The 26,730-nt window shown below is 39.4% G+C and overlaps 2 protein-coding genes across 2 annotated transcripts in view; both read left to right on the top strand.

The window, feature by feature from the left end:
- Positions 1-26,730, top strand: part of LOC135363533 (uncharacterized) — a 217,677-nt gene that overhangs the window by 118,406 nt on the left and 72,541 nt on the right. The gene's annotated exons all lie outside the window — the stretch shown is intronic.
- The window catches only part of LOC135363610 (rho GTPase-activating protein 20-like), a 42,883-nt gene continuing 16,163 nt past the window's right edge, over positions 11-26,730 (top strand). The window contains exons 1-9 of the mRNA XM_064584823.1: positions 11-2,504; positions 8,961-9,110; positions 11,580-11,621; positions 12,259-12,343; positions 16,460-16,537; positions 18,763-18,829; positions 21,350-21,538; positions 24,818-24,993; positions 26,379-26,540. Of these exons, the coding sequence (XP_064440893.1) occupies positions 9,007-9,110; positions 11,580-11,621; positions 12,259-12,343; positions 16,460-16,537; positions 18,763-18,829; positions 21,350-21,538; positions 24,818-24,993; positions 26,379-26,540 (903 nt within the window). The 5' untranslated portion in view covers positions 11-2,504; positions 8,961-9,006. The remainder of the gene's footprint in view (positions 2,505-8,960; positions 9,111-11,579; positions 11,622-12,258; positions 12,344-16,459; positions 16,538-18,762; positions 18,830-21,349; positions 21,539-24,817; positions 24,994-26,378; positions 26,541-26,730) is intronic.

Below are 26,730 nucleotides of genomic sequence, written 5' to 3' on the forward strand. Positions count from 1 at the left end.
GAAGCACCTCCTCACCTGTAAAATGGTCAGTTTTCTAGTGGACAGGGAACACCGTCTCCACGGAAAATGTTTTTAACAGACTACTGTAGGTTCCGTCACACTGAAGAAGATGTCCACACGGCAAATAGATGTTTAGCATCACTAACCATTGGGGAAATGCGCGTTAAATCCACAGTGAGATATCATGACACAGCTATCAGAACAGCTAAAATAAAAAATGACAACACTAGTTGCCAGTGTGGATGCTAGTGTGGATGTGGGGAAACTGAATCACTCCCACAGTACTGGTGAGAATGTGAAATGGCAGAGCCATTCTGGAAAACAGTTAGACAGTGTCTTAAAAAACAAAACAGAGCAGCTACCCTAGGACCTGGCAATTGGAGTCCTGGGCATTTAGCCCAGAGGAGAGAAGACCGACGCTGACACAAAAACCTGTACACAGATGTTTACAGCAGCTTTATTAGTGAACGCCCAAGCCTGCAGACAATCCAGAATTCCTTCAGCAGGTGGTGAAGCAAACTGTGATACAGCCATATCCTGGCATACTACTAAGAGACACAGAGAAATGAACTGTGAGCACCTGTGGCAATCCGGATGACTCTCCCGTTATGTTGATTGAGTGGAAAAAAGCAAATCACAAAAATGTTACATACTATATGATCCCCTCTGTATACCATTCTTGAAATGTCAAAATTATACACATGGAGAACAGATTCGTGATTGCCAGGGATTAAAGAGGTGGGGGAGGTGGAAGGAAGTTTGTGTGGTTGTAAAAGGGTAATAGGAAGGATCCTTGTGGTGATGGAAGTGTCTGGAAGTCTCTATCTGTAGAAAATTGATGTAATCTCTCTGTATTATTTCTTACAGATACATATGAATCTATAGTTATCTCAAAATAAAAAAGATTACTTTTAAAAAATCAAAACGTGCAGGCCAAATCAGGGAAACAAGTATGTCAGTTTGGCAGTTACGACATGAGCCTTAGATCCGTGACATCATAATGGTAGTGCTCTCAGGTTACTGTGGAATCCTCAGGCTTCAAGCATTTTACAGTACTCTGCCTAGTGCTGTAGACTCACTTGATTTTCAGTCCTGAGAACTGAAGACAAAAGGATGTTCACATCATTCAGAAAGTATGCAGAACTTATAGGTGGTCATTCAAGGCTTCACTGCAGAAGGTAGTCTTTTGATATACTATTTTTGAGCCTCAAAACAGACTGACAATAACAGGAAGTGTTGTTCTCTTTTGTTTCTTCTAATACGTGTAAACTAATGAGTAACTTCAGCACCAGCTTCGTGAAAGGCTACTCAGGTTCGTAAGATTCAGTGCTGCTGAGCTGAAGAGAGCAGGGTTTACATTCTCGGAGGAGACACTTTCTTGGCTCCACGAGAGAGAATTTTCCCAGGTCTATGAAAATATCTGTCCTATTTATGAAAGAACTTTTGCATTCTGTTCAATTTAGCTGTTTTACCTATGATGACCAGAAAGTCCTATCAGAGCTCAGTCAGAGCTCAGCCAAGTAATAGCTAAACTCTTGTGTTTAGAAACTTTTTGACGTTTCCAGTATTTTTGCCGATCTTTGAGAATTTTCCCCCCAAGTTTGAATATTGATTTAGATAAGATTTAGATAGATTTAGATAAGTAAATTTCCAGAATCTTCAGTTGTCTTCATTTTTATCTTAAGATGAAAGCAAATTGTAATTAATTCTTCACACACACACCATATCATTTTGTTTTATATTAGGCCGCCAATTGTCCTGTTTGTTGTTGTTGTTTGTTTGCCTTCTTGTAATACACTCTACCTCTTGATCCTCCCCTTCCTAAAAGCTCATGATTAGCTTTGCTGCTTTCTCCACCCCACGTCTAAGTGTTGGCATGCCCAAGGGCTTTGTCCTTGAAACTGTTCTCCATCTGCATCAATTCACCAAGTGACCTCATCTCTCTCTCCTTTTTTAAAATATTTTGTTTATTTATTTGAGAAAGAGAGCATGTGAGAGAGAGAGAGAGAGAGCTCAAACAGGGTGGAGGGGTAGAGGCAGAGGGAGAAGCAGGCTCCCCGCTGAGCAGGGAGCCCGACGTGGGACTCGATCCCAGGACCCTGGGATCATGACCTGAGCTGAAGGCAGACGCTTAACCGACTGAGCCACCCAGACGTCCGACCTCATCTCTTTCAATAGCTTTCTATAACTCAGCGATCCCTGAATGTGAGCTCTGGAGCTCTGCTTTCGGGGTTGAGACTAAATTTTAGTGTTGTGCGAACCTTGACATTTAGCATAAAACTCTATTGTATATTTGACTAGTAACTAGCTGCTCCGTGGTGTTTGGTGGGTTGCAGGAAGAGCTCTTCTGTTGAGGTGGATGCCTGCAGCAAAAGCACTACATCATCTGAGGGTGCCGCCCATACCCTGCTTATCCACGGCCCCGTCGAGCTCAAGAGCGGCTGGAGGAGGCAGAAGCGGCACCTCTTCTTATTCAGCGATTTCTTGCTGGTGTCCAATACCAAGTATGTATACTAAGCAACGTGCCCTTGTGATGATCACGAGGTTACATTTCCATTAACCCTTACCATAAGAAGACATGACATTTTTTTTCTTTTGTTTTTGCCCATGTTTGGATCCTTCATTCATTCAACAAGTACTTATGGAGGTCTTGTTTTGTGCCATACCCCCCTCCCCCCCCCGCCTGCAGAGAATACAGTAGAGAATGTGACAAGCAGTGTGTCTCTTGCCTGGAACTTACAAATGACAAAAATAAGAGGGGTAATTATAGATTGTGATTAGTGCTTCTGATAGAAAGTAGACAGGGGGCCGTGTGGAGATGATGGGAACGTATGCGAGAGGGGTAGTCCAGGAGGGCCTCTCCTAGGTGGCAGCACTGAAACTCGATCTATGGGATGAGAAGCAGCCACAGTCCTAGACAAGGTGCCTGAACCTTCTAGGCTGAGGGATCGGCAGGCTCCGTGGGTGCAACCTGACCCCTGGGGGGAGGGGCTCAGGAAGGCTGATTTGATGGGAGCCGAAAGCATGGGGCATGCGATCAGATGTGAAACTGCGCTCAGGGTCCAGGCACACACGGTCTTCACAGGCCATGGTGAAAAGTGGAACTATTTTGCCAAAGCCTTCTTAACTAGGACTGACCGACTCTGATTTATAGCTCTCGCAAATTTTTCTGACTGTTGGCAGGTAATGGGTGGATGGTTAAGCGAGAGTGGGGGCAGGGAGACTGGTTAGGGGAGGCAGTAGTCCTGATGGCTGCTCCCAAGGGCTCCAGGATAGGAGTGCAGTGAAAAGGAAGGAGGCAGCAGACAGCCTGGGAATGTATGCTGGAGACAGAACTAACTGCGTGCACTTTCCTCTCAACCCTGAACACAAAGGTAACTGATAGCCAGCCTGGAACCTGATGATTGCTCAATAACTGTCCAAAAGCAGGTGGATGGGAGGTCAGCTGTTTACTTGCTCTGTCTCTGTTTTCATTATTCACAAAACATCATGAAAGACAGACTATTCCAACAAACCAAAGATCAAGAAGCTTTTAATCACCAGAAAAAGAACTACGCCCCCTTTATTTTGCTGCCCTCACCAGCTCCCAGTTATGCCATGCCATTAGTAAGACATGCAAGTACTAACTTGGCAAAATGCTGTACTCAATCTGAGTGACATTAATGATAATTTATCAGGGGCTTACTACATGACAGATGTTATGCTAAGAACTTCATGTATGTAATCTTCTCCAACCTCACAACTACCCTGTGAGATGGGATTATTTTCATTTTAGAGAAGACCTCTGAAAATCAGAGGTCTGAAGGTTTTGCCCAGGTCACCATATTAGTGATGAGTAGAGTCTACGTTTGAAATTAGGTCCGTTTCTTTCAAAGTACAGGCTTTTATTCTACGTGTGGTGCTGCTGTTTCTATTATTTCTATTTTTCTGAATTTCATGCAACATTCCATGAACACCTAGATTCTCTCTCATTATTGAAATCAACCTTTCCTTTATGTTGAGTAAACAACTCCAATCTGCTTGGTATCTGGTAAGAAATAGGTCAGAATGCTTAGTGAACTGAGAAATGAAGGTAGTGTAGCTGTCCAAAAAAAAAAAAAAAAAAAAATCAGAGGCAAAGACAGAAATAGTAAAATATATTTGAGATGAGTGATATTGCCTACAGATGTAGCCTTGGAGGTGGTGATGTCATGAGGAGGACAGAGAGAAAAAGACTGTCCAGGTCCTGGCATGAGGTCCATATGACGCACTCTGCTCCTCCTGATAGAGGGCCACATCATTATTTTTTAAAAAGCAGACTAGTTACCATTCTCTTTATTTAACCAAGGTGAGTACAGGAGACTAAAATGTGTGGGATGCATGCTGGGGACCACACAAGGAGCATTACAGATTCCTCGTGTAATTTCCCCACAGCCCTCCAAGGCCAGTATTGTTACCATCCACCGACTGCAGAAATGAAAGTGGGGATGGAGGAAGTCTCAGGAATGGACCTGTCATCCACAGGGAAATGGTGGGAGAGACTCCAAGCCAGGCCTGCCTTCATCCCAAGGCCACACTCTTCCTGCCACACCATGCCACACCTACTCTTGCATGCTCAGCCCGAGACACGCTAACAAACAGCAAACTCCTTTCCTGCTCCTTGGGACCTTGCAGAGCACTCACATTCGATTTATAAGGGGAACAGGTTGTCCTTCACTTTGTTTTCATCTTTGTAATTATTATAGCACTTAGGGAGAGGAGAAGACCTTTCTTTTCTTACTAGAGCCATTTATTGTCCTGGATACTGCTTACCTCTCAGCGGGTTTTACGGAACCTACGGTGTTCTGCTGAAAAGATTTTATATAAAGGCAGTGTTCTTTCCCCATGAGAGAACTGCATCCTTTTAAGAGCTGAATTTTTTATTTTGATTGGTTCACTATTACAAAAGAAGTGCAACATTTTTCCTCTTCACATATTGCTTTTGAGATAGGTCTTTGTGTCTACGCAAGGGTTTTTATGATGTGACAAAATCTACATCAACGTATTTAATAATGTTCTCTTTAAGAGACTCAGCTCCGGAAAGATTATCTTATATACTTTTTACATCCATTTGGAATATTAGAAAATGTAAGTGATCTCAGGTACTTGAATTTGGTTTCTAAAACCAAGGCCCTTGACAGAGAGAGAACACAGATTTTTGGAAGTCCAAGTTCGGGACACCATCAGGGTCAGGTTCCCGCGAGAGCTGTCTTTCCCGCGAGAGCTGTCTTTCCCGCGAGAGCTGTCTTTCTGCTTGCAGATGGCTGCCCTCTCGCCTATGCCCTGTGGGGTTTCCTCAGCGCCTGCACGCACACACACACACACACAGAGCTCTCTCTCCCTCTTCTTACAAGGGCACCAATCCTACTGGATTAAGCCCTTACCCTGATGGCCCCATTTACACTTAGTTACCGCTTAAAAGCTCTCTCTTCAAACATGGTCATATTGGCAGAGAGGGCTTCACGGTAAGACTGTGGGGAGCAGTGGGGGAGGGGACACAATTCTGTCCCTAGCAGTCACGAGCAGCACTTCATGCTGTGGCCGCGTACAAGTTTTTGCCACAGTTTTTAGAAAACGACCATGAGGACATTCCCATAGTAAATATTTGGGTATATTTATGATCACTGTTAATATTGGAAAAGTTTACATTTTTTTCTCTAGAAGGAAACAACTAAAAAGAAATATCTCCTGCATTAACAACCTTGTTTCATCCCTGTCATCCTTGTTCTTGGAGGATTGTGTTATGCCCTGAATCAATCTGTTCAAATTAATAATCTGAATTTAGGGCCTTCGTTTTCCAATTAGCCATAAGAAGGGGTTGGGGTGACCCAGGTTCCATTTTACCTCAGCTCACCTGCAGGCTTCAGCTGGAAACTCTCATCTTTAGGTTGACGCTATAGAAATTAACACAAATTGGGTAAGTAGTTGACTAATTGCTACCTATTTATTCTGTCAAAATTAGTGAATTTTAGTTTGTGTTTAATAATAAAAGGAATTTAAATGTTTGTTTCTTCACAAAGAACTTATATTTCTCTAGTCGTACAAGATGTTAATAATAGTGAAAATTGTTTGGGGATTCTTTTCATACACCTTCAGAAATTTCTCAAGAATTAAGGTCAGATGGAACCTTCCTTATTACTTTTGATATTCATTAGAATACTAAATAAGTTATTTTTCAAAGAAAATTATTACTTTATTTTTAAGAACAGTATCTGCTTGATAAATATTAAGATAATAATACTAGTAGAGGCCCATGAAGAATTTACAAAAAGGAAGGGACTGAACTTAGTTCTTTAGACATCACATTCCTCATATGTAGTTATTAAAGAATATAAAATGAAACAAAAAATGAATTTAAATTAGGTCAAAAGATGAAGATGACTATTAACTCATTATCCGTGAAATTACAAAGAATTACTTACAGAATATAACAGGACCCCCACTCCCAACATCTGTAAAAGGATACCCCTATCTTAGAACAGGGGAAATCCCCCTAGAATCCTGTAAATTTCCACAGTGCACTGGGGCTTCCCTTCTGGTATAAAGGTTGAGGTAGCAGAAAGCAAGAGTGATATCCATCATGTTAATACAAATATAATAAAGGACTATTTTTAGAAATAAAAACCACAGTTCTTTCTCCTCCTCTTTCTTCTCCTCAAGTCAGTTTACATCAGATTAATACTTTCTAATTTCTACTGAGATAATCCAGTTGGGTCAGTGATTGAGAGTGAAGAAATGCAGTAAGACCCTAGAAGAATCCACTGAAGTATGAAGCTTTGTTGTAATAAACTTTAAATATTTCCAAGCTAGTAACCAGCTTTGTTAATATAATGTCTTGAGATTTATCCTCTCACTCCCCAGATAATCCAATGAGAAAGCCTGATGGCTCTGGGGATCGAAGTGAGGCTGAGTGAGGGTAGGAAACATGAGAAGGGTAGTTCATGGAACGATAGGTCAGCACCCACAGAGGCCAAGTGGTTACAAACATGGGCTCAAGAGTTAGGCTGTCTGGGTTCAAACTCTCTTGCCTTTGGCAATTTAGTTGACCTTTCTGTGAGTTTCCTTATTTGTAAAATGGAGCTAATAAAGACCACCTAGTGTAGTTGTTTGAGGATTACATTTTTTATATTTGTATTTATAAAATGTTTAGAACAGTGCTTGGCATATGATAAGTGCTCCAAATGTGATAGGACAGTCGAAACCATGCTCTGGGCTTTGGGATAACTCCTTGGTTTGGCGTAGATAATCTTGGTGCTTTCTTGAACTAAGGAGAGAATTACTGAAATGCCTTTTTCCAGGTCAATGTATTTGGAAGTTCCCACACAGTACCTTGGGTGTCTGTATACACACAGATACCTACATTAGAAAAAAAAAAAAAAAATCTTAAAAACCAACAGATATATGTCTATCTTTCCCATTAGCCATATGTTTTTACCTTGACAATGCCTTTGGAGTTACTATCTAGAAAAATGATTTTATCTGATATCTGATAATGATTTTATCCGATGACTTTATTCATTGTGTCATAAACTTTGAATCTAGATTATCCTTCAAGTGTGCTTCCAGCAAAATTATTTTTATTTCATAAAACCCATTGGAGAGTCTTAGCTTTAATTGTTCCATGAATCACTGGAGTCATAGGGATTTTTGCACATGAGGTGTCTTTGATCTCATTTTAGTTTAGTGTTTCCACATGTGTTTCTGAATAGTAAGGAGTTCCAGAGTGGTGTGTCCAAGTTCCCTAAGCATCCCTCAGAGGGCTTATAACTATTTAAATCCCAAGCCCACCTGAGAGTTAAAGTTGTGAATTAACCAAATTAATCAATATGGTGGTTTTCATGTTAGAGATCAAAGAAGATTAGGCAGAAATTGTCAAAAAGCAATTTCACCACTGACAAAGTTGATCACCTTCTGACTCCTCAGAGAAATGGGAAGTATCCATCACTCACATATAAGACCTCCTGACCACTGATCTGGGATTGATTGATGGATGGATTGATGATTTTTAAATTGGGCTCAATCTGTAGGCTAACAGTTTTTCAGTTTTAGCCAGAATCTAAGGGAAAATGATATGGATAAAATTTTAAGAAGGGAAATTGAAAATAACCTATGCTTTAAAGGCTAGAAAGTATTTTTTTAAAATTAAGGTTGAAAATAACTTTTAAATCTTTCTGATCCCAAAAAAAAAAAAAAAAAAAATCTTTCTGATCCAAGTTTATTTTTTGTTCTTGGTTTGTCTCTCTCTCTCTCTCTCTCTCTTTTTTGAAGATTTATTTATGTATTTATTTATTTTAGAGAGAATGAGCGTGAGCGGGGGGAGGGGCAAAGGGAGAGGGGAAGCAGACTCCCCACTGAGAGGGGAGCCTTACATGGGGACTCGATCTCAAGACCCTGAGATCACCACCTGAGCCGAAACCAAGAGTTGGATGCTTAACCGACTGAGCCACTCAGGCGCGCCCCCTGGTTTGTGTCTCTTAAGCAAAAAATTGTATGACTATTTTTATAAATCGTGTATCAGGTAGCTTTGTTCAGCCCCTCAAATACTTTTTGAAGTAAGCAAGTCATAAATGAATAATTAACTATAATAATAACCATAAAACTATATATAATAAGAAACAAATTCTAACAATAATAAATGAATTAATGGTTTTCTTAAAAAGCTCTGGAATATATAGTCTTTACTCAACACTCAACATTCAGAAAAATGGCCACTTGCTGCCATTTGAGGAAGTGTTTTCAGGGCCTTCCTAGGGCCAGACTTCGCTCAACACACACTTTGTAAAGGTCATGTCACCATTTGCTGTGCTGGGCACAGAGGGTAATAGAGACAAGGGAGGCATGCTGTGCCCTGGAGCAGTGAGAACTGGTCTCTGATGAGCACAGCTGTTCCCATAACATTTATGAAACAAACTAACAGAGGTCTTGTTTGGGTATCTTTCTAGGTATAAGAAAAAACTTAAGATAAAAAAGAAAATACCACTGAACACCATGTGGACTGCCAACTGTATGGACAGAGTGGAGGATGCCAACATCTGTGCTGGGAGGTCCTTTATCCTGGGCTGGCCCACGGTGACCTTTGTGGCCACCTTCGGGTAAGACCGACCGTTTGGTCTTGTATTTACATGGGTTAAAAAGGAAAACATTTTAATCTGATTATATGTCAAGCCAGTGACTCCCTTTTTGACTTCCCATAATGACACTCATTTGCCTTGTACTTTCCCCCAAAAGGTATGTACACATGGGAGCAAGTAGATAACATAGAGTGGGAACTATTGGAGTAATTTCTTTTGGTTTTGATCAGTGGTTTTTCCCATGGGCTCTAGGAGCCACTTGAGGAATTGGGTGTTTTAGGCATATGGAAGGAGAATCAAGAGAGTGAGGTTCTAGAACCCCTCTCCAATATCCTGCCCCCTAATTCCCAGGGGGTATGTGTGTTTCTAAATCACTGGCATATTTTTCTTGAGCAAGTACTATTAAAGAGTCCAATTAAATTTGAAAAATTGCTCTTATACTCCCAAGGTCATTCCTTTAAAAATAGTATGGAATTATACAAATAAATTAATCATGTCATTGAATATGAGGTTGCCTGAATTGCTGTGTACTGATTATCTTAGTTGGTGTCTCTAGAGAGGTGACCATCTAAAACAAAAGTATGATTGCATTGAGTAGAGGTTAGTTGTGCAAGACACATTCTTAGGCTGACACGAGGATGGGGAATGTGACTCTCTACCCCGGACATCCTGAGCAGACACTCCTGAGTTTACAGGGGTGGTGCAACACTTACATCTGCTGTTTGAAACAACCACACCCCAAGTCTCATTCTTGTTTTGCACAATGAGTGTTCATCACATGCACTTAACACCCTTCTTTCTTCTCCTCACCCCACTCCACCAAAATGTCCCACGTCATCACAAAGGGAAGACAACGAAAATGTTTACAAGTTGTTAATTTATGAAGCCCTATAATGCAGCGTTGACTTAAGGAGAAATTTTCAAAGCTTATTGGGAAGAAATATGTATTTATATGCTCTCCACATGTCTTCTTTTCCACGACGTATTTCTGTAAAGATTCTCAGTTCCTCTTGCTTCCTGTCTTCTCCATGTTGCAAATGGAAGGAAACAGTTTCAATTGGGAATGTATAAAGTCTTTGACAGGGGAGTTTCCAAGAGACTTTTTTTCCCTAACAAGGAGGAAAATGTGGAAGCCAGGCTTATACATGCTATATTAGTTAAAAAGCTGTGTAAACATATAGAAGGCATTTATAACAATTCCTGGCACCTAGTGCTTTTGCTATTTGTGATTATTACTGTTCTGCAGATCAGCATGGCTAACTAGAAGCTGTGTCCATGCGCATAGGCAGGCTGGGACGCTAAGTGGGCGTTCCATTTTCCAGATGGGACAAATCCTGAAACAGCGATGGAGGGGTTGGGGAGCAGTGTTGCTGGGAGGAGTATAAAATGTGGCAGCCACTGTGGACAGTTTGATGGTTCCTCAGTAAGTCAAACAGAATTACTATACGACCCAGCAATGCCACCCCCAGATAGATACCCAAGAGAAACATAGGTCCACACAAAAATTGACACACAAACATTCATAGCAGCATTGTCGACAATAGCCAACAAACAAACAAACAAACAAAAGTAGAAACAACCCAAGTGTTTATCAACAAATACACAAAATATGGTACAGGAGCTAGAAACAGGAAGGAAGGAAGAGTGACTGCTTCGTGGACACAGGTTTGCTTTTGGGTGAAAAAATGTTCCAGAACTAAACAGTCACGGTAGTTGCACAAAACTGTGAATGTACTAAAGGTCACTAATGGTCAATTTTATTTTGTGTAGTTTACCACGGTAAAAAAACGCTAGTAAGTGGTAAGGCCATGTATGCATGAGGCTTAAAACATTCGCAACTTTGGGTATTAAATGCTGTGAAAACTTTAGTTGAGAAAAGACTAACCTTTAGTAGTTTAACACTAGCTGGATTGATCTTGCTCAGAGGATCACAGTAACGAAGAATGTTTTCTAGAAACTAATTTAACACATTCCAATCTGCTATGTGTATAAAGAAATAAAAATATTACAGGTGTTTTTTCCTAAAAAGCTATTCTTGTTTCTGGGCCAAGATAGTTCCATCCAAATGCCAAATTCCTTAAGTATGATTTAATTTGAATAATAATGTTCTTTATATCTGAATAGCACTTGCAGCTGCAGGAACACTCGGGGTATAATTAACCCTTTTCCAGTTCTGGAAACTGAAGATCAGCGCAGTTAAGCAAAGTGCCCATGATCACATAGCTTGCATCACATAGTTACAATTAAGTGTTCAGATTCAAAACCAACTTTTCTCCCACTTTAGGGTCTACTTCCCATTGCTTTAATACGCTCATAAAAGAGTGGGGTCCCTCCAAAGCGCAACAATGAGGACAGTATGATATTAATACATGCATCCACATCCTTAACAACTGGCTGCTGATATTTTTTTTCTGGAATGGTGATCTTATTTTGCTAGTATAAATATTGTATGTATCTTAATTTTTTCTTCCCATTTTTTTTAAATCGCAGTTCTTCGGAACAAAAGGAAAAATGGCATTCTTTCCTTCAAAGGTATCTTGTCACTATACATATTATACATCTTTAACCCATGAGAAAAGAATAAATCTCTTCAAAGCAGTGCCCCCACACACTATGCTTCCCCTACTTAGTAGAAATTGTTAGACTATCCTCAAATAATTTCTTATTTAGATGTACCCTGGCTGCTATTGCAAATAATCTGCTCTTATTTACATGCACATATTGCTTATTTTTGATGAAATTCTGGTTATCACTCTCATCTTCCCCTTCTCTCAGACCTAATGATTGGAGCTAACATTATTCTCAAAAGATACATATTAAATTTTCTTAAGTGCAATTTACTCTCCTGAGTGATGCTCAAAGCACCTTCTCATTCCTACCCTTGAAGGTGCTGGGCCCTCCAGTCTAGGCAGGAAAGCTTTGATGACTGGATCTGCTACTCACATCTTACATGACAAGAGCAACCTGTTGTTTTCTGAGTCATGTCTTATTTTCCTGAAATAGTTTTGCATGTTTTCTTCCAACCCATAATTTGATGTTGCTGAGTTTATTTACATGCATTTAAAAATAACAGAGTATGTTGAAAATTTTAGCCACATAGATCAATTTGAAAGTAAGCTAATAGCTAATTCATCCTACTCTATTTGGGGTTCTTATTGAATTTGATTAGGTATATCAGTCTGGCCAAAGAGAAGGACCAGCCCAAAAGCATTCCTCTCAGAATCTTCACTGAGGACATCAAGAACTGTGCCTGTGTAAGTGTTTTTAAGACCAAAAATTAAATTCCATGTTCCTGATTCAGATAGAATGAAAGAGATGGAGATGGAGATGGAGATAGAGAGAGGGAGGGAGGGAGGGAGGGAGAGATGGAGAGGTAGGAAGGAGAGAGCAAAAGATAAGAAGAGAGAGAGTATTTAGAAAAGTACCATGTGGGAAAATGTATTTTCCTGTCTACACGTGTCTTTGTATACATAAAGAGTGAATCCTAAGTAATATGAAGCGAGAGGAATCCATGCCACGGTACTTAAGCATGGAAAGAATATTGCATGTTAAATATCCATAATATTTCCCTGGCTCTTTCTAATAGCAACAACACTGGCTTCTAATAAGGTGATTTTCACATGCAGGTATTTCCTACTAGAATTAAACATTTTTCCCAATGGTTACTACTTATGTACAGAATGGTTTGGATTGTTTCCACAGTTCTCCACCCTCCCCCCATTGACGCTTTATTTGGTATAACTGTAAACTCACAGAAAAGTTGTAGGTATAAAAATAAAACAAAAAACACCCCATGCACCCTTTACCTAGATTCAGCTATTAGTAACATTTTACTCCACTTGCTTTATCATTTATTTTCTTTCTCTGTCCCTATTATGTGTATGTTATACTTATTTTTGAGGGTCATACAAATGCCATGGCCCTTTATCCTTAAACCTAGGTATTTCCCAAGAATAAAGATATCCTCTTATATCACCATCACACAGTTATCACCTTTAGTAAATTTAACATCGGTGTAATACTTTACTCTGCCTTCCATGTTCCCATTTTGTCAGTTGACCTCAATAATGTCTCCTTTCCAGTACAGGATCTCCTCAAGGGTCAGGTATTTCACTTAGTAGTTATATCAACTGCAGAGGGGTTTTGAAAGGTCTTTTGATCCAAGGAATATCAGGGTTGAATTGAGCTCAGAGGGATGACACTTTTAAGGGATCAGCATATTTCTATCTCATTTTCTTTTGGCTGTTGGGGGAAAAAAATCAAAACAGTTGCCCATTCTTGATATAAAATTTGATTTCTGAAATTGTAGTGCAGTAGCCAAGACATTTGCAATGATGAACAAGATACTTTGGGTATCTTTAAGTGACATTTTTTTTTTTCCTGTTATACTTTACAGTAGCTCTAGGTCACACAAAATAGTATTTGAAGGTGGAAAAAGTGGTAGTTATTCCTGGCCAAAGCAAAAGCCATGCAAATATTTTGATTGGTTTCTAAGCACCAGGTAGATGCATTGCATGAAGGAGATAAGGCCAGAGGGTTCTCTAGCAGCAGAGCACACTCTTGTCTCTGCCTGCTTTGATTTCAGCTGTGGCAGTGGGTTACACTCAGAATTTTCCATGGAAAATTACCTTGAAATCTTTAAAAATCAACTTTATTTATGTATAATTTACACAAAATAAGCATTTCTAATGTTCTTCACTTGTTCCTGAACATCCAAGTTTCCCTCTAACACTGTTTTCATTTCATCCTAGAGAGATGATCCTTAGCATTTCTTGTGCAGACCTGGTGCAAACAGATTTTCTTAATTTCTCTTATCTGAATATGGCTTTATTTCACACTCACTCTTGAAGGATATTTTGAGGGATGTAGAATTTTGTTCGCAAACCTTTTCCTTTCAGCTCTTTAAAGATGTTCCACTGTCTTTTTGTCTTTGTGCTTTCTGATGAGTAGTCTGTGATCAATCAAACATTAATCCCCTATAGGTGATTTGTCATTTTTCTCTAGCTGCTTTCAAGAGTTTCTCTTTATTTTTGGTTTTTAGCAGTGTGGCTATGAAGTATCAAAGCATGGTTTTCTTTGAATCTGTCCTCTTTGGCATATTCTGAACTTCTTGAATTTATAAATTTAATTTCACCAAATTTGGGAAATTTTAATCATGATTACCTCAAATATTTTCTTCCCCATTTTCTCTCTCCTCTCCTCCTGAGAGTCCAGTTATATGTATATTAGACCCTTTCATATTGTTCATAGATCCCTCAGACTCTTAATTTTTTCAATCTTTTTTTCCCCTTTTCTTCTTCAGACAGGATAATTTCTATTATCTATTTTCAAATCACTGACTTCTTTTTGTCATCTCCATTATGCAATGTAGCCTAGTCAGTAAATTTTTTCTTTAAGATATTTTTCAGATAAAAAATTTCTGTTTTTAAATATTTTTAGTTTCTATGCTAAGATGCCTCTTTCGTTTATTGTGAACATATTTTCATTTGTATCATTGAGCATTATTGTAATAGCTGTTTTTGGCTAACAGTCTGAACATCTAGATCATCTCAGGGTTGGCTTCAGCTCTTGAGAATTGATCACATATTCCTTGTTCTTCCTATATTAAGTAACACTTTGACTCATATAAAAAAAAGTAACATTTCTTTTTCTTTTAAATTATTTCAAAAAGCAGCTTATTTTTCTGAAGTCATTTGTTTACAGAGAGCTCTATCTACTGGAATTTATCTGTTTTGGAGAACCTACAACATGCAGGAAAATATACATACATCTCTGGAATTACTATTTTGAACATAGTATGTTCCTTATACCATGAAAACCATTATCTTGCAGACCAGATAAATTAAAAAGTGATTATTAGTATTTCAAAAGAGATTTTTTTTTCTTTAAAAAGATTTCATGGGAGGGATGCCTGGGTGGCTCAGTCAGTTATGCATCTGCCTTCGACTCAGGTTATGATCCCAGGGTCCTGGGATGGAGTCTTGCATCAGGCTCCCTGCTCAGAGGGGAGCCTGCTTCTCCCTCTGCCTTCTCTTCCTGTGGCTCCCCCTGCTTGTGCTCTCTCTCTGACAAATAAATAAACAAAAATCTTAAAAAAAAAAAAAAATTTTGTGGGAAAGATTTTAAGTTGTACTGAAAGGCTTTCAGACATCTTAAAAAAAATAGCAGAGCCATTACTTCTAACTAAATTTCAAGCTAAGACCCAGTCTTGAATCCTCTAGACAATTTAACATAGGAAGCCCCTCCTAGACAATTTAACATAGGATATCCTTGAGTTTGGGTGCTCTGAGTCCTACTGCTAGGTTCTGAACACTTTTTTTTATAATCCTTAAAGCTCAAGTAGTTTGAAATCAATGAACACTTTTGTTTATAAAAGTTCGATTATCAAACAACTTTTGGGCCATCTGTCATATCAAGCAATTGCATTTCAATTCATAAGAAGAAAAATACAATGAAAGAACAAGTTTCTTTTAACTTTGTTTTTAATATTTTTAAGGACTGTGAGTGTCCACTTCTGTTGCTTGTCTTCTTCATGCACTGTTTCTCAAAGAACACAGGCCTCATTGCCTAATAATGTTATAAAAAGTGTATGCGTGGTTGGTTACATATTGTCCTATTTTAAAATGTCTTTTGGAATTCGGGTAGTTTTATAGATATCATCTCAGATTCCTATCCATCCCTTTCAGATAATTTTCAATAACTGTTTTCCTTGTTGTATGGAGCAGTTTCTCAATATAAGGTGTGATAGAGAGATATTATAAGTAACTACTCACTGTCAGAGTTGCGAATGGAATATAAACTTCTAAAATTTTCAGTCTCATTTCCTAGACTCATTGGTTTTATTTGTCTCAACAGATTTCAACAATGGAAATCTTAGTAACCATGATGACACAAAGACAGTACTGACTAAATAGTAGTTTAAAAAAAAAAAAATGTCTGTCACAGACGGTTCTTATTCTGATTTTGCTGAAACTGAGTATGTAATTGCGAAGAGAGAAAAGTATCTAGCTCCTCCTTTTTAAACTATCTCCCCTCTCTATTTTGGGAATAGCCTTATGGAGCTGAGGGTCAGTTCATGTCCCCTCGTGGAATTCTGTTTTTCTCTTTCTTGCTTAAGCTGCTATATTTTGTAAGCCACAAATCCTTGAAGGGAAATATATGTTTCACTGAAATGTTTCCTACTAGCTTCATGTTATGTAAAGAAATGAAAATATAATCAAGGGTGTGTGCTCTACATATGCTTTACTTTGTCATTAACTGAAAACAAGCTTTGCCTTTAGAGTATGGATAATAATTTGACAATAATTATTTGGTCACCTGCTTTAAATTTTTAAAAATTTATAGCAATTTTTCTTATTTCTTTTTTACAGTCTGTAACTGTAACAGTAACAAATTCAGACACAGTGAATGACATTATCAACATGTCACTACCAATGCTAGGAATAACTGTAAGTTCCCTTGCAAACTATTTTTAATTTAAAAACCATCTTTGACTTTTGAGATTTGTGTGTGTGTGTGTGTGTTGTGTACCTCCCGTTATAAGACAGCTGATTATTATACATATCATAGTCATATTTTGTCCCCCAGATTTAGAAATTGAAGGCAGCAAAGCTATATTATTAGCCTATACATGGGTGCTCTTCTTGTCTTCCCATTTTAAATTTTCTGCGAATTCAAAATCATAGCATAAAATTGGGCTATAATTTTAGAGTGCTAATAACAACATGCAGTTTATTGTATATATTTTATACACAGACAATAAAATATTTCTAAGTTTCTAAATATTTCCTCCTCTATTGGACTCTTCTGTCTGTGTCTTCGTTCCTGATTCCTCCCCATCCCTGTTTACCCTGGTCATCACCCAAGGACTCAATCCCAGTTAGATGAATCCTAAATTATATGTTTTGTTGTACATTTTGACATAAAGACCACATGGCTAGAAGCTACCTCCTCTTGATGCAGTTCCTTGGGATGAGGCGGCTCACACCCCTTATGAACTGGTAAAGAGGACAAGTTCTGAATAAGACCATGATCTGGGGGCAGTTGCGTACATATCACTTTCATCTTGTTTTGGTTTTAACGGCCTGTTCCTTTATGTTTTGATGGTGCTGGTGTGAGTTGCTGGATTTTTTTTTTTTTTTTTTTTTTGATGAAAAACATGGACATATTTGAGGATGAGGTTTTCTAAGGGAAAAGAGCGGGAGAGTGATAGTCAGATGGACAGAACTGAAGGGAGCACTTGTAAAGCACAGCTTCTTATATAAAATCCTCTATAAATGCAAAAATGTCTTGCTATTATGACATGATATAATTACAAGATTCTTACTTAAATTCTGTCTGACCCAATGGTATAATAAAGCCCCTTAAAAATTCAGAGCAACTGGAATTTAGCATAAGAAATCAATGATTTCTGTACAAACAAAATTTAATAATATATCTGAAATAAAATTGAATTTATAGGTACTGAGTAAAGCACATATCTACATTGATTTCTAACCTGTATGATATATATACCCTAAATAGGAATTAAGTCTTAGAAAGAGAGTGAGTGGTTTTAGGGATGAAGTTGAGGAGATTGATTAATGATGAGGCTCATTTTATTTCATGTTTGTGATTTTCCTTTGCATAAAGTGATCAATCTCAGCACACAAAGAATTTCTGTTTTAATGAAGAATTGGGGTTATTTGGCTTTATGTATGCCTGATTTAAGGGATCCCAGCATAGCATTTCCAAACCCTACCCTACCTTACTGGCTCTCACGAGTTATTTGCAATACAATTTTGAGCAGATTTAGCTATGTGTGTGTGTCTGTGTGTCTGCGTGTGTCTGTGTGTGTGCTGTGTCCATACCTATGACCTTTCTTCATAAGGGCAAGACCATGATTTTGAATCAGGAGTCCAGGGCAAGCATAGTACCTATCACCAACAACTCCACGTCAAACATTTTTTGCTTTAGTCTCCTGGAAGACTCTCTAAAATAGTTCAGCGATCTTTATAATTTAGATGTGTTTGTTTCAAGTAGGACTTCCAGGTTTACTGGGCGGTAATTCTGCTGGGAGTAATTGTTTTCTGCATCTGATATGTTGTCTAGGTTAGAGTCCTTGTTCTTTCTCTCCCTGAAGTGGGGCTTGCCTGCACCAAAGCCAGTGGCTGACTTCAGTCCACTATCTCCTCAAGGCCTCTTGGGCGTTTGTCTCCTTTTGCCCAGGGCTGCTGAGCTATTGATGCCTTTCAAGTTACTTTGCTCAGGAATAGTCATAGCAGGGTATATGGCTCTCTGGACAATATGCATGTCAGGGCAGGGACATTTGGCGGCAAAAGCCAGCATTATCCAAGGAATCTAGAGACAGCGGAAGGCAGGACTCTGAGATTAGAAGTTTCCTCCTTAGCGAAGGGGCACAACTGTGATTTCTTAAGCCATGGGCCACCCACACCGTGAGGGGCTGATTGTACTGTGGTTTCCTGGCCTTTATCAAAAATGACAAGAACCTGGGACGGTCCACTGGAGGCTATGAGGGAACAAGTTAACAAGTACTGTAGCTACCTCCATGGACCAAATGGCATTTATACTGGCCCCAATTCTTCCTTTCTGGAAACAGAGAAATGCAAAGGAAATGTGTTCTTCAAGTACTGTGAAAGATTTGTTATGATGCATAGTTCTTTTTGTTTCCAAGGGCTCTGAGAAAGACTACCAGCTGTGGGTGAGTGCTGGCAAGGAAGCGTCCCCACACCCACTCACTGGTAAGTGTCAGGGAAAATCTAAGATGGGATTGATTAGGTTCAAAATTGTAACTCTACATCTCAAAGTAATGGTTGTTCTATCTTCAGCTTAAATACCCTTAAAAGTGAAAATCACATGCAATATTCACTCTCACGTTTATTAAAGAATTACCAGGTGCTTACTTTTTCCCAGGCACTGAGGACATCTCTTCATTCATCAGCTTAAGGTCTAGTTAGGGAGAGAAATGTAAATTTTTCGTTTCTACTTCATTTTACCTGACAAACAGAGCTGTCTTAAAAATTTTTTTGTTTATTGTTTACTTACTTATTTACTCACTTAGGTATGAAAGCAAAGAATTGGAATTTCTTTTTCCCATCCATTTATTTTTCATATTCCAGTCTTGAATTCCAGTTCCTAACAACTAAATAGCCTCTATTTTGTGAGAATCCGCTAAAATCCAATCATGTCTCTGAATCCAGGTATAGGTATGTATTTAACACCTGCTCTGTGCCCAGAAGTTTTCTCAGCATCATAAAGAAAATGAGATAATCACATTTAAACTCCTCAAGTCTTCACTGACTAAACTACCTGCACTTTGCTGTTTCTCAGGCTTTTTCCATCACTGTTCTTAAGGTTATTGATAAACAGATTACACCTCTCCTAAAGTAGTTATCAGCACAAGTTCTCTAAAAAAAAATCTTTGGATTAGCAAAATTGTTCAGTGCTTACCAGAAATAGAAGGATTAAAAAACCAGAGAAAAAAGAGAGGATCTGTAGCAGACCTTGAAGTATAGTAATGTATGGTAATGGTGACAATGATTTCTGCTAGAAATCTTAGAGCATTCCTTCTTACATGCATTTTTCAAAATCTTTTTAATAATCCTGTGAGGCGGGATGCCTGGGTGGCTCAGTTAAGTGTCTGCCTTTGGCTCAGGTCATGATCCCAGGGTCCTGGGCTCCTTGCTCAGTGGGGAGCTGCTTCTCCCTTGGCCTGCCGCTCCCCCTACTTGTGCTCTCTCTCTCTCTGACAAATAAATAAATAAAATCTTAAAAAGAAAATAATCCCGTGAGGCTATTACTCTTTTTCAAGTTATCTAAAGAATATTTTCAAGTGATCTGGAAATCTAAATAACCAATTTCTTTCTACGAAATGTATATTCCCAGTCTTAGAATACAGAGAGTCACCAAGGGCATAGCTGAGGAAAAAAATCCCCCCCACCATTTCATGTTTCATATTAATATTGACATCTCTGTAAAAGTCGGCCAACCACAAAAAGGAAAAAGTCAAATACTTAAATATATTTATTTTAATAAAGTGATTAATTTAGGTAAAACAATAGAGATGATAACTTTTTAGACTTTGAGCAGCTTCACACACCAAGGCAGCTCTAAGGAATCCGGAGAGCCTGTCATTCATGATGATCCATTGGCAGCATTCAAAATGCATTTTTAACCAATGCTCTCAATTCTCAACTGCAGATTATCTCCTGGTTATCTTTGTGATTTGGTTGTATTGCTGTCGTAGAAGCTTCTTTTTCCTTAAAAGAGGGAAGTCACTGTGATTCTTGTGAACACATCACTGACACTGCATCCATGACAGATGAGAAGGAACAGCAAAAGCTCCCCAAGTTACATTCAATAATAAATCAGAAACGACAGAAAGAGAACTTCCATTCTGTTCTTAAAAAATGAGATCCATATCCTATAGCACAGGGTCTTTGAGAATTCTATAGAGAGGAAACAATTTAAAGCATACAAGAACAAAACAAATCACTTGGCAGGCAACTCTCACTGACTCTGGGTGCAGTTTTCCACTCTGTAAACATCGTTTTGCACTTTGCTTCTGGGTTCCCAACACTGTGCAGCCTTCCCTCTGATCATCACCTGGCAGGACTCCCCTTGGAGGAAGGGCAGCAGTGGGAGGGAAGTATAAAGCATAAAAGCAACCCATCCCACTGCCCTTGAGTAGCTCTGCCTCTAGAAATTGACAAAACGAAATGAAAAAAAATCTGCTCAACTGACATTATGTGAGAGAGAATAGCAATTCTTAATATATATGTTCAATTATTTAAAAAATATTACCCACCAATGCATATTAATATATTTACTCTGATCCTTATAAGTTTGTGTGAGGGCAAGCATTTCAAAGGATGAATGTAAGGCTCAGAGGGGTCAAGTAATTTGCCTAAGATGTGCAGATCTCGTTAGTGTCAAGGCAGAAACTAGAAGGCCTTAAATATTCTCAGATGGAAACACAGCAAAAGTCAGCATTGTGCAATGCACTGATGAATCTTTGTATTCCAAGTAAAGTAACATGCTTTAAATTTTTTTTCTCTTTTAAAAATCTTTTCCTTGGGCACCTGCTTTTTGCAAGGTGTCTCCAACAAGAGCGAATATGATGCTCACTCAGGAGGCACAGAGTGAGTGCCAGAAGCCCCAGGAGAATAGCAGCATATACCAGTGTGATGCATACACTCATGGGAAGGGGGATTTGATCAGAGCCATCACCATCAACCTGAATCTATATTTTTTCCATATAGGACATAAACATCCCTATGGAATTAAAATGAGCCATCTTCCATCTACCACACTGCTGCCGCAGACACCAGAGGACTCCATCTCTCCTTCCACCCTCCAGGAGTCCCTCCTTCTGGAGCAGGGGTTCGCAGAGATGCAAGGCCAGTTCATCCTGAAGCTCAGGCACCCAACGCAGAATGAGCAAGGGAGAGGTGAGCCCCTTCCCTTTCTTCAGGTGTCTTCTCTTGGCTCATGTCTCCACTCTTGCCCACAAATTGAGGACACAGAGCTCACTCTCTCTGTGGGGGGTGGGGAGGAACAGTAGAGGCAAGAACCCCCAAACTGCACAGAATCAAGCTTAGAGAAACCCAAAGGTCTTAAGACCCAACTCACTTCGAGGAAGGTTGTGTGCTTGTTTTAATTCTCCTAGGTAGACTGTTAACTCCTTTCTCTGTATCCCCAGAACACTTTCTACATATAATTATGTGAGTATACATCTGTGTGTCTTCTTAGAGCACAAGCTGTTTGTGGCCTGAAAACAGGTCTTCCCTATTCCAGGGTTTTATCTAGTATCTCAGGCCATCACAGGATGGAATCAAATGACTGCATGGCTTAGACGCACCTGGAATGGAAGAACTCCAGTGGAGTAAAGAGTTATGGAACTGAATTGGATTTATTCTGGGCTTAGGCTGAAGTGGCCTTGGGCTTACAGTTAGAATTCAAGTCTCAATTCTGCCCCCACTTTCCATGTCTGCTTCAGACACAGGTCAAGGCTGGAGCTAGACTGAATGTTTATGGTCAGGGCTTTTTCATCTTCCTTCTTGCTATTTTTTTCCCTACCATTCCAGTATTCTCCCATTGATATTTTTTTCTCTGATGAAAATGTGTTATTCATCTGAGAAGTATTGGGCCAAAATAGAAAGTATTTTATTGTTATGATTGTTATTCTATAAGCACAAGGTTTCAAAAATTTTATTTTTTAATATTCATACCCTAATTCAAGCATTAGGAAACATTAACCCAAATCTTGCCAGGACTGTTTAAGAAAGAATAGGTTTCCATGAAGTTAGCTTGTTTAATCATTCCTATATTTTTCATGGCTATAGCATATATTTTTATTAGTAATAGAGGCAACATGACCTCTAACAGCAAATAATGTACATTATAAAACATCCAGCTAAGCCTGAAAATACCTTGGAGAAAGTATAGGACTCAATGTGTACTTATTTTCTGTATATACTCATAGAGTAGCTAGATATATAGCTTTGTACCAAGGGATACAACATTCTTCTTAAGAGCATTCTTCTTATTAAAGCTGAAGAATGGAATATATTTGGGTAGTTTTAGAAATAATAAAACTAGGGGAAGAGTAGGGAACCCAGGTTGCATACAACAACTCAACTTACATATTAACACGTATCTTCAGCAAATGCATACATTTTGATGTACAGGAATCTCCTCCTGGATTTAAGAATGTGTTTGCTTTCTTTCTTCTCTCCTTTTAAAATGGTAGGTGTATCAATTTCAGGGCAGGAAGAAAGAGCCTTAGTTAAGTAAAGTGGTAGCCATCCTTCATGATTGCCTACCTTCTAGAGGTTGCAAAATCAAATAGAGAATGGGAGTGATGTCTGCTTTGGAGGGGGAAGAGACTGATGTCTAGACTGCCTGAGGCCTTCTGAGCAAGGAAATTACTTTTATCAAGGCTGCCATGAGCCATGCCTTGTGCTGAGTAGTACATTACATTTAGTTCAACGAGTTGTAGGCAGCAGCATTTATGTTAAAGTGAAGCAAACCAAAGCTTCAGAATCTTTGAGTAATCTAACTAGGTGGCAGAACCAGGATGCTTCTGGTTCTTAGATCCTGGTCTCTCTGGTCAGGTGCCATGAGTGTTGCCACCCACGTGAGTGGATACGGTGATGCACTCACTACATCCCAGAAAAGCCCAGTGGACAGGTGTTTATGGGTGTTTGGTGAAATGTTGCTCATTTGTTTATCCTTCTACAGCTTGGCTCCTCTGTGGACTTTTAAAGAATTCAGTTATTTAAGCAGATTTTGGAAGCAAATGTTAAGGTATCTTCTAAGGAAAACATTCATAGCTGAGCAGTAGAAACTTTCAACTCAGCTTTTCACTGCAGATCACCTTTTCTTTGTAAAGCTCTTCTTCTGCATTCCTTTGATAGAGAATGTTGGGTAATTCAAAATCATCTCTGGAAATTGGGGATAAATCAGGCATTCATAATCTCTCATTGTTTTTCTTTTTGTATGTTTTCTTTCAAGCCTTGTACTGGTATGGTGTATATACATGTATGTTTGAGTATGTGTGAGGAATTGGGTGCAATTCATTGTGGATTAGACTCTTTTCAGTAAATATCAAACATAATTTACAAAAAAAAAAAAGTCATCTCTGGGTAGCTTGGTGGGGTATCACAAAAAAACACAGTCACCTGGAATCTTACCACATAGCCAGCATGTAATGACTATTTCCCAAGAACCCTGACTGCAGGAAGTCATCCTTGGGGATGGCCCAGAGCAGAGACACCAGAGGCTGCCTGAGAAGTGGGGTCAGGCGGATCATGTCATGAAAGGCAGATCCTTTTGATCATAGAAAGATGAGCACTCAGGGGCACCTGGGTGGCTCAGTCGTTAAGCGTCTGCCTTCAGCTCAGGTCATGATCCCAGCGTCCTGGGATCTAGTCCTGCATCGGGCTCCCTGCTCAGTGGGAGTCTGCTTCTCCCTCTCCCAATCCCCACCTGCTTGTGTTCCCTCTCTCGCTGTCTCTCTCTGCCAAATAAATAAATAAAATCTTAAAAAAAAAGTTGAGCACTCAGAAAGCCAAAGAGGAAACTTAAGGCTGGGAGGAGACTCACTGTGAAAGCAGATGATTAACAAACTCAGCTTGATTTGAATATCAGATCTTTTGAGCTTTTAAAATCAGATCTGACACTGGATGAATCCACTAATCATACTTACCAATAGGAAACAACAAGTTAAGTGCCTCATGATAAAGCCCAACGGGCAGTAGATGGGATTGAAAGCATTGACACTAAATCTGATCAAGTCTCTAGGTTTAACCATCAGTTTGCAGGATCTGGGGAAGAACTCTTAACACCGTAAGAATGCTATTGGCCAATTTCAAAACATGGAGAATTCTACACAAAAAATGCCTCAGTTTCCCTCTTCTAGCCATTGCAGTGAATGTACCGTAGAGTGGGAATGGTGAAAATAAGGTTAAGCGGGGTGCCTGGGTGACTCAGTTGTTAAGCGTCTCCCTTGGGCTCAGGTCATGATCCCCGTGTCCTGGGATTGAGCCCTGCATTAGGCTCCATGCTGGGTGGGAAGCCTGCTTCTCCCTCTCCCGCTCCCCCTGCTTGTGTTCCATCTCTCACTGGCTCTCTATCAAAAAATAAATAAAATCTTTAGAAAAAAAAAAGAAAAGAAGGTTAAGCAAATAAAACAACTACTACTACTACTAATTTCACTTCTTCCTTAGATTACGGGCAGAAGACACTTAAAAGCCGTTTTTTCAGAGACTGGGCCTGTTGTCTGGGCTCCAGCACTAGCCAGCACAGCCAGTGCACAACCCCACCTTCTTCAAAGCCAGGACAGCTCTTTGGAGTTTCCCTCATGGATGTGTGTGATAAAGACAACCTGCCGTTGCCAATTCTGGTAGGTCATCTCCTTTTGGTCTTCTATAGCCCTCCTGAGGAGTGGAAACTCTGAGAGGCTACGTGTCCTCATCCAAATCTATCCCCAAATGGAGAAGTCTTTTGACAGCCCCTGACTTTGGCTGAGAAGCTCTGTTAGTGTTATTTCAAAGAATAGAATCTGATTTAGGTCCTGCAGAGTCATGAGGCAAATACAAGAGGAAAAGACATTCTTCTCCATTCCACTTGGGTCTTGTTTCCACAAAGACATGCGGAGGCTTGTTCAGATCAGTCAAAATGGACTCTGTATGTGAGTCTCTGAGAGTCCACCTCATCTTCACACTCTCCCTTCATTGCCTTCCTGCACTCACATGAGTCTCAAGTCTCCTTCAGCGGAGTCTACTCAGTCTAACAATTGTAAACATCTGACATGAGCATAGACTCATCCTCTGGCAAATAGGAATCTGTTAATCCTAACAGAATATGTCAAATGAAAGCCACAGAGTTTGGCCTGTGTTATCTCAAACTGCTGTAGTGAATTGTCAGTGTGGACCTTCACTGAGTATTCGGTGTCTCTGCAAGCACTGTACGGGATGTAGGGAACGTTCTGCTAGCTATGAAGAAATGTATTATACTAGCTAGCATGTTACCTGCTAGCTACTACCCCAGTTCCTTGCATCACAGCAAATTTAGGGGCTAGCTAGGATTATCATCCTCCGCACTGCCTAAACGAATCAGAAAAGCCTCAGTACAGGATGTATGTGCCCCAGCTCTCACAATAGATAAGTAGCATAATAGACTTCAGATCCGTTGGATTCCCTGAGTCCAGCCCTTATTAAATTTCTACACAGCAGGGAGAGGACATGAAGATACAGCAAAAGACAATGAAAGACTCATGAGAAGGGAGGGTAATCAGAGAAGGGGAAGAGAGTTTCTGAGCCTGACTTTAAAAGAGGGAATGATATAGAACAAGTAGGAATGGAGTATACAGTCACTTAAAGAGAAATAAACAAATGGGAAATGAGTATTTCCTAAATAGACTTCCATACTTGGGGAAGAGCATCTACGTAAGGGGATAATGAGAAAAGAATGGTAAAGTAGGAAACAGACGGTGATTGCGCAAAGGCCTTGAAGCAGAGAAATTTGATTTAAGAGTGGAAACTCAATGGAAAGGAAAATCTGATTAAAAGAAGTGTTTAAAATGTTTCAGTGTATGACTGTAAAATGGATATTTGGGTAGAAAGTATATAGAGAGACACTGAAAAAACAGCCATCTAAATTGACTTTAGTCCTTTCTGCACGAAAACAGTATACCATTGCATTCCCCTCCTCTTTCAAAACGGAGGCAAGCTTGAGCTCTGCGTTTGGGGATATGAGATGCGATATAATTTCCTTTTCTTCCTACAGGATATGCTTTCCTTTATTAATCAAAAAGGGCCACTCACAGAATGCATCTTCAGCAAATCACCCAATATAAAATCAACTAGGGTCATAAAGGAGAAACTAAATTCTGGGGTCAAAGTGGACCTGTACAGCGAATCTGTTCATGTGGTCGCATCCGTCTTAAAGGTAGGGAAGGTTCTAGCATTATCCACACATGAGTAACTGACGCTATGATTGGTGTCTTTCATCATGACTGCTCAAGAACCATAATGGGCATAATAGATTAAGAACCTGACAAGCTGGTAAACGCTTGATAAATCAAAATTTAAGGAAGCTACTTTAGGAGTTAAAAGCCCCATATGTTAGAAATACTTTC

Source organism: Mirounga angustirostris, unplaced genomic scaffold, assembly GCF_029215605.1.
Source record: "Mirounga angustirostris isolate CCGP_5_RB_7025 unplaced genomic scaffold, mMirAng1.0.hap1 SCAF_2, whole genome shotgun sequence".
In the NCBI taxonomy this organism is placed as follows: Eukaryota; Metazoa; Chordata; class Mammalia; order Carnivora; family Phocidae; genus Mirounga; species Mirounga angustirostris.